Genomic DNA, 9414 nt, shown 5'->3' on the forward strand with positions numbered 1-9414 from the left:
CTCAGACCATCGGTTTGAAAAACCACGTTTACAAGCATACATTAATTATGATATCTCTTAAAATATATCCAGCATAGGAGGAAATATCGAGAGTTGACCTGCGCTTTAATTACTAAAATATTTCATACCAAAACTATCACATGCATCAATTCCGAAAGAAGGGTAAGCACAAAAACTAAATTAAAATAAAATTTCTTCTCAAAATATATATATATATATATATATCTTTTAAACCGTGATATTTTATTTTCATACATTCTGAAGATCACGAAAGTGATCAAAATGCACAAAATTTCTCAGACAAAATCACCCAATGATTAACAAAACCGTGTAATATCATTAATAATAAACTCTAAACTAGAACAATGCTTAAAGTTTTAGTGACAAATCAAGTTCCAAAGCATCATTTTTTGGAGGATCCTCTCGACGCAGATAATCACCGCCGGTGATAGTTGGCTTGGTGTTAATGTCAATGTTTGATGTGGCAACCGTAGAAGATCCACCAAAATTGCGAAGTGCATTGGTACTAATTTCATCAAATTTTGTAGTAGGAATAGAATTCCCACCAGCAAGTCCAAAAGCACCATTATGTGCTAGAGACCCTTCAATCCTTAACCTATCCATAGATGGTTGTGGATTAATTAAGGTCTGCCTAGACCAACTACCACCGTGACCATATCGGTATCCGTGTCCGGCTGAAGAGGACCAAGCAAAAGAGGGCTTATGAATCATAGACTCCATTCTAACACCAAGAGGTGATGATGATGACCTATTAAAAGATCCATAAAGAGGGCTTGTGGAAAGGTTTGAATAGGGATAGTAAGGAAAGTGATGTGGATGTCCAAAAGCACCCATATTATCCATACCTTGACGTCGTTTAGCCAGTGCACGCTCTCGTTTGTGTGCGTTTTGATGACCACCTAAGGCTTGTGACGTAGGGAACTTTCTCTGGCAAAAGTTGCATGAGAATCTCCTTGAGTCATCTGGACTTTTTTCAGGGCTTTTTTCATCGGATATAGGCTCGATTGGTACCAGAGAAGAGCTAGAATTCATGGAATCGAAAAGATTGAGTTCTTTCTTCAATGACCCTCGATTCAAATCAACACTAGAAAGCTTCAAATCGAGTAAGACATGAGAACTACCCGATCCCAAATGGGGTGGCGGATCAGCATGATCAAAGACTTTGGAAAATTTTTCTTTCATTTTCATGATCATGATCTTATTGGACTCATCAACACCTAATTCTTTTTTGTGTGAAGGAGGACCTTCAGAAGTGGCTGAGATGCTAGAGGCCTCAGAGGCACAAGGCTCATGATGAGAATTACCGGGTGCTTTCATGGCAAGAAAGTAGAGGGGGTTTGTGTGAGACTGAGAGAGAGATTGATGTTCTTTTTATAAAGGGTTTAGTTAATGCCAATATCCTGTGTATGGAAAGAAATCCCTTTGTGCAATTAATACATGAATTATATTAGCAAAAACATTGAACTAATCTGGTGACTAGTGAGATTTGGTAAGGCTTACCACAGAAAAATTCCAAAAATAATTTGAACTACTCGGTGAACACGTTATTGCTCAATTAGTCAAATTTCCATTTCCATAAAGAGTCTAATATATGGTGGCAATGAATACATCGAGTTATGATGTACTTTTCAAACAAGGAACCAAAGTTTGTAAGTTTGTAACTAGTAGAATACATAACAATCTAGAGGACAAATGTCGAATAAATTTGTCCTTTTAAAGTAAATAATTATTTTGGACATGTATTTTTGCCTAAACTTTAGCAAAGCCCTATACTATTTAAAAGTCCATTTAAACCTTTTTAAATGGTTCATATATATGAGACACTAAAAATTTCTCTTAAAAAAAAAAAGAAAAAGAGAGAGACTCTTAATACACCCATTAACTGTTATGCTTTTCCCCTTATTTGAGGCATGATTCAAAATATATTTTAGCACGTTATAGCCATTAATTTTCTTAAATGAATTTATAATTAAATTGAGACGCTGTTCTTAATTAAGAAACCAAACTGTGGTCGCAACATATATAACAAAGAGGCTACTGTGCAAAAAAGACAAAGGGCATGTGGTTTTGCACTTTTGCAAGCTTACAAGGATATACATATTAAAGTTGAAAAAAATTTAAAATTACGTCGTTTTTGCCTTTTTGGGGAACTTAATGATAACCCACTTAACATTTTTTAAAAATAAAACGATAACCCACTTAACAGAAGTGAATGAAATGACTAAATTGACAACAATGAAATTTAAATGAATGAAAGAAAAAAAAAAAAAAAAAAGTCATAGGGTTGAATTGAAAGCTAATCAAATTTAGATGATGTATTTTATAATTTAATACAAAAATATATATAATAATAATGACAAAAATGAAATTTAAATGAATGAAAGAAAAAAAAAAAAAAAAAAGTCATAGGGTTGAATTGAAAGCTAATCAAATTTAGATGATGTATTTTATAATTTAATACAAAAATATATATAATAATAATTATAAACTAATTATACGTAATAATCTGACTTAAGAATAGATAAAAATCATTATCTCAAAATTTACATTATTATAGTTTTATTCATTTAATTCTACAAGCTTGAAGCCATAATCTCATATTCCTTGTTTGTATTTAAATTCTGCTATGAAAAGCATGACTCCTTACAACTTAAAATTAACAGGTACAGTCAATATGCTTCTCTTTTAATAATTAAAACTAACTTGCAAATTTACAATCCACTACCCAGATTCATTAAAAGTTGCACATTTAGAAGGTCCTTAAATTTTGTAACTTGCATGATGATCTTCCAAGCTGCATTCTATAATAGATTATTTGATCAAAGGTCTTATCCAAGTGTGAAACTATTTAGGATATTTAGCTAATTTGTGCTTAAATACATTAGAATTTTGGTATTGAAAAATTGCATGATGTTCAAAGAAGCATACTATAAAAAATTCTTTGAAGTTATCCAAGTGCGAAGTCATTTAGGATAATTAGTTTAATTTTGCTTAAAAACTTTAAAATTTTGGTATAAAATTAACACTACATTTGTTTTGGCAAAAAATAAAAATAAAAACTTATTTTCCATATTTTCAGTGTCTAGTGCGTAGTTGAAAGTTCGAACCAACAGAAACCTCTCAAAAGTGATGATAAATGTTTTTCATCATTTCTTTATACTCTTAGCTTTTGTTTGGAAGCTCATAAAAGAATAGAATGAAATAGAAAAGAAATTAATGAAATAAAATTAAGTAATTTTGTTTAGATATTACAAAATAAAATAATGAAAAGGAATAAAAGGTAGATAACCTTGTATGGAAGTAACATAGAAGGAAATGAATTGAATCATTTTATGACAATATTATTAGTAGAACCTTATTTAAAAAATAACAAGTTGAATATATAAGAGTATTTTGAGAGTTTTAGTAAAAAAATTCATTAAATCTAATTTCTTTTCTTCCAATTCCTCCCAATTTTAGGAGAATAAAAATTTGAGATTAATTTTGAGAGAATAAAAACGAATAAGTGTTTTCTCCTACTCATTTTATCCTACTCATTTTATTTCATTCTACTTAAATTCCCAAACAAAAGAATAAACTTTTCATTACCTTCATTAAAACTTCCAAACAGGAGAAGATAATAAATATTCTAAAGTTATTATTTTTGTTCATTTCCCTCCCCCCAAACAAGTTGTTATTCCTATCTCTTAATTTGTTCCACCACCACTTCTATTTATGCCCATTCTCTTGTAGTGCCATAGTCACCACCATCGTTGCTAGTTTACCATTGCTATTGTTGCCACCACCTCCATTTTCTACTATCACTACCACCATTATATATACATAAAAAATTTATGATTTTTCATACAAATCAAATAATATATATATAAAAAATATTTAGGATAAACTACATTTTTTATCCCTATCCTATGCACTATATTTTAATTTGATTTCTAACTTTTCAATTATGTCAATTTAGTTCTTAACATTTCAGTATTGTGTCAATTTAGTCATTGCCATTATCTTTTGAATGAAAATTGATGACGTGTTTAATGGACAAAATAAAAAATTAGCTTCCGTTGATGTAAGAATAAACTAAAATTTTATTTTAACTGTTTGCCATATCAGCAATTTTCATTTAAGAAATAATGACAAAAACTAAATTGACACGTCACTAAAAGGTTAGAGACTAAATTGACACAATTGAAAAATTAAAGACCAAATTGAAATATAATGTAAAAAATAAGGACCAAATATGTAGTTTACTCAAAACATTTGAGATCATTTTACTATTGGAAGTAAACATTAAAAAAATGAGTATTTTTGTAATTGTCTTCTGCTAATTAAAGATATTTACGCCAAAAAAGAATATTTCTTATCAAACGAATAGTAAGCAGTTTTCATTCCTATATACCGCTTTGATTTTACTGTGATATCATTTTGGATAAGAAGCAAACAAGGATAAAATTATGGAAGTGAATGGTAGTAGCAATGCTTGAAATATTCAGTAGATATATGCTTTTATATATATATATATATATATATTTATATTTTTACTTAACATGTATGTATTGATCTTAAGTTAGAATAATGATTAAATGATTTAATTTACTATTTCTTAATAACTTAAGGAAAAAAAAAAAAAAAAAAAACTTATTCATTGCCTAAATTGAAATGTACATGTTTTAAGATTTTCATGGTTTAATTTTTTTTTTTTAACAAAAATTTATGATTTAATTTGAATTCTCCCAAAATTATGGAAAAATTATATAATTTATCCAAGTATTTAATTAAGGAAAATTACCTAAAAGAAAGAGAGCGTAGCCACTTGTTGCAACAATAACTTTTATGACTCAACTTATATTATATTGTTCTAGTATTATGTTCGAGCAATAAATAGATTAATCAAGAATTATAAATAAATTATAGAAAATATTTCAGTATCATAATCAAATTTAACTCATATTTTATATACTAAAACAGCTGGTACACCGTACACCCAAGATTGTTATTTGGTCAGTGACATTTAGTTTTTCTTTTATTATTTTATTCTTTTGTGAAGTTATTAAACTACTATTTTCTAGATTAAAATATTATATAATTTTTATTTTTGAGTGTTTTCCTCTTTTATTTTTGTTTCCTTTATTTAAACGTTTAAGTTTATTATTTATTACAACCGCACACCCTTGATGCGATGATCACTCTACAAGTATAAGTATTTATGAGATGTGAGAGGTAAAAGTCAAGGTTCAAGTCTCTAAAAGGAAGTTTCACACAAATATACACTTAGATTATGTTAAATTAGAATTTCTAACTTGTATAAAAAAAATTAAAAATAAAAACTTTATTATTTATTTGAAGAAGAAAAAATGAATTATATTAGATTGACCTAACGGTCCCAAAGATGGAGTAAATATATAATTATAACCTGTTTTAATTTTAAAACTTTCTAACGCGAGCATGATTTGACCCATACTCGACAAGGTTGAAACCCTATCCACCCGACCTGTTTGGCAAGTCTATCACAAGCATACCTCTTTTATCTTACTCCCACCCGTTAGTTCCCTCTATTGTTTCTTTAGTATTCAGAAAAAGAAACCAAAAAAGAAAAACATGTGGGAAAAGAAAAGCGATTATTTGTATAGTATATTTTTTAGAAATTAATCTATTGTATGGTACTGTAGATGGATGTTATGATACATGGTATATAGTAGTAAATTAGTATCAAAAGTGATCCATGCTTTTCAGAAGTCTTAAATTTATACATAATCCATTTATAATAGTATCAAGAGTGATTTCAACAGTGCATTTTGAACTAGAGTTTGTATTGAACTTGAATTGTTGAGATCTTTTACTTGCATCAAAATGAAATAGATGCCTTTCAATCTAAAGGAAAAAGATCCCACCAATAAAATTTAAGAATATACTTTGTATTTATCTTTAGTCATTTCATTTCTCTTCCATGCCTTTTAATGGCCTAAAAAAGAATTTTATGCCCATCCATGATCCTTGGCCTTTTGTGGTTTGGTTCAATTGTACTGCGTAATTACTCTAAACTTAGCCTGGCAATATGAACTTTGCTTCGAACTTTGCCATGAGCTGTTGTGCTATATATTGAAATGTTGACAGTAGCTGACATTTCTACTTCTTCCTAAGTTGAAATCCTCCGTTTCTAGTATTTTATATAGCAGATCTTACCCGTTTCTATATAGCGAAAATACATTGAAATTCACTGAAATTAATAAATAAACTACCTTTTACTATTTTCTAGCTATGACAAAACCGGAAGCTGCAAAGTTTCTCAGCGTTTGTCAATCCAAAACCACAATCCTTCTCTATCTCCATTTCAACCTTCTACTTCTTTTATGCTTTATAATTTTTGTTCTGATGAAAAGTAAGAAAAAAAAAATGATATAATGGTGTAGGTTACATGCATAAAGAATAGTTTGAAGATTTGATTTGTCTTGGTTTTTGAGCTGTTTCTTTTCTGAGATAACTCTCAAGCTTTGCTAGCTCATGCGTTGAATCTACTTTTTGATCAATGTTCTGTATAAAATTTTGACAGATTAAGATTTACTCCAAAAGATCAGAGAAAGAGGAGCATTTAATATTCTAATGGTGTTATAAAAACAGTAATTACAGTGGCATTTGCTTTGACCTAAGTTTCCAATTAAAAATTCTATAAATAAGCTCTAGAGACACTATATTATATTATCTAACAAGATAGTGTTTCCTCCATTTTCCTTTGGTACCTGGTCTATAGACTATAGTCATATGTCATATTCTAGCGCTTATTTTTTGCTTGAAAAAATTCGTTTGCTGTTGCTTATTCTCGTAATCCTTGAAACCCCTTCAGCAGATTGTTGAAGTGGGGCTAGGGGAGGGAGGGACTATACGCCCTCAGCTGTCAGCGACTCTGCGTAGTACAAGATAAATTCTGCGCGACAAAGGCCTGTGGTAGAGTGAATGTAAAACACAGCAGTAATTTGAAGTGGTACCATATGAATTGTGTTGAATGCGTCAAGATGAATTATATGTCAACAAGAAAAGAAACATTTTATAATCTTCAGCTTTATATCAAAGGCTGTTGGGATGTCTATGCGTCTTTTGACTAGTATGTGAAAGTGGAACATCTTGAGAGAGACCATTGAATCTACTTTGCTCAATATTCTGTAGAAAACTTAAAACAGATTAACATTCACTGCAAAAGGTCAGAGAAAGAAGAGCATTTAATATGCTCATGTGATATAAAAACAACTACTAGAATGGCATTTGATTTGACCTAAGTTTCAAAAGACTCTAAATGAGCTCTTAAGACATATTGTCTAACAAGATTGAGTTGCCACCATTTTCCTTTGGTACCTGGCCTATAGTCATATGTCATCTGCTACTGCTTATTCATTGACATATTTATTTGCGAATTGCTTGTTCTTAAAATTCGTGAAACCCAGCTGATTTTTGAAGCAGGCCACCAGGCTAAGGGATGGCAGTCCCTCGGTTGTGCACAGGGGGAGGCAGAAGACTCTTCTGCTGTAAACCTAGCAAAGGAACATTGTTGTCGATCATAAAGGTTCTTTGACTGGTTCTTGGACCAGGGATATAGGTGACCGGATTGGGTGCAGATGGAGGGACTTGGAGTCGTAAAGGAGAGACATTGTGCCCGGCAAAGGTCTTTTGGCTGATTGATGATGGAGGGACTTGACCTGCTTTCAGTGACGACTCTAGCAAATGGTTTTTTTTTCATCATATTTTGATCTTCTCTTTCGAAGAATCTGCTGGCCTCATGTGTAGGCATGCTCATGAGAAAAAGCACTGCTGTGAATATGAGAAGCATATATCTAGAAGCCTAAGGTTGTTCTGCGAGTTGCTAAAGAGTTGAGGGCAGTTTGATGAAGAACGCCTCAGCTTTTATAGAGGAAATTTTCCAATGTAGGCAATAGTAAAACCTGCCAAGAAGCTAAAATTTTACCATAAAGGAAACCAAGGTAGACAAAGGGTAACCATGCAACTCCAATTTGTCCACTTAATGGAACAGCACAATTTAAATGAAAGGACAAAGTCTTCTTCCATTCCAATTTAGAGGAATCTTCTCTAGTCCATTACGTAGTGATATATAAGATTATTCATATATATTATTTAAATAAGTTATATGACTTATTTAAAAAATTACATAATTAAAAATACACATGGATAGTTTCTATAACCACACAATAAGTTGGAGGAAGTTTTCTCCAAATTAGTTTAGAGGTAAACTTTTCTTAAGAAATGGATTTATTTCTTGGATTTGACATTGTCATTTAAAATTTAGATAACATGACATTAGATATAATTTTAAATTTGTAATATTTAAATTTCACCATCTAATATATCAATTTTTAATAAAGACGAACTAAATTGAATTTTTTTTTAATATCTAGAAAGTAATACCAATAATATCGATCCTTACATATCCCTTGCTTAAAGTGGAGGTACAGGTTATATATGCCTTGTACATGTTTTGTTCTTATTTTATGTGTAGTGAAACATGATATCCTAACTCATTTTCTAAGAGGCATTCATGAATGTTAATTGTGTGGAAATGAATAACAGTTGCAAACGATCCAACATCATCAAAACGATTGCCAGGAATCTTAGAAAAATGGCATTATTTCATTCTATCATTAGGAAAAACTTCAAATACCCCTTATTTGTTGTAAGGGAAACAATTATTAAAATAATTAAATGAGTTGGCTAATAGTTCAATAAACATTACAATCATCTTCTATTTTTAGAGAGAACCTAGATTCAAATCACTATCCTCCGGCCGGTTGTATGAAAAAAATTATCAAAATTATTAAACAAGTTGGTTAATAATTCAATGTTACAATTTTTTTTTTTTTTTGGGGTATCAAAGTACGAATCCTAGCTCCTACACGAGAAACCAAACATTTCCACATGGTAATTTGTGGAAATGGATGACACTAGCAAAAGAACTAACATCATCAACATAATTGTCATGAGTTTTGTAGTCTAGTAGCATTATTTGATTCTATCATTATTGAATGCTTTAAATACCCCTTCCTTCACATGTTGTAAGGAAAAATATCAAAATAATTAAATGAGTTGGCTAATAATTCAGTAATTAATTCAATGTTTTAAAATTAAAATTAACAATAAATATTAAAATTATTCTGTTATGAATATTTTTTAAGAAATAAATAGAAATTTATTATGTTGTGACATTAACGCTATGTTTGGATTAGAGGGTAGGTGAGAGAAAGGAAAAGAGAAGATATTTCTCTTGTTTGGTTTCAATAAGTTTGGAGAAATCATATTAAACAAGGAAACAGCATCACAATAAGTGTATGTATTTGACTATGAGTAATGTGTAGACCACACCACTCTAGGCCTTTTTCTTTTTCTTTTTTTCTTTTT

At 30.3% G+C, this 9414-nt stretch overlaps 1 protein-coding gene across 1 annotated transcript; it reads right to left on the reverse strand.

The window, feature by feature from the left end:
- Positions 1–369: 369 nt before the first annotated feature.
- Positions 370–1338, reverse strand: LOC112001758 (uncharacterized). Its single transcript, XM_024033935.1, has one exon. It carries the CDS (start codon positions 1336–1338, stop codon positions 370–372), a length of 969 nt encoding a protein of 322 aa, XP_023889703.1.
- Positions 1339–9414: the final 8076 nt, after the last annotated feature.

Source organism: Quercus suber, unplaced genomic scaffold (genome assembly GCF_002906115.3).
Source record: "Quercus suber isolate HL8 unplaced genomic scaffold, Cork oak 2.0 scaffold_338, whole genome shotgun sequence".
Taxonomy (NCBI): domain Eukaryota; kingdom Viridiplantae; phylum Streptophyta; class Magnoliopsida; order Fagales; family Fagaceae; genus Quercus; species Quercus suber.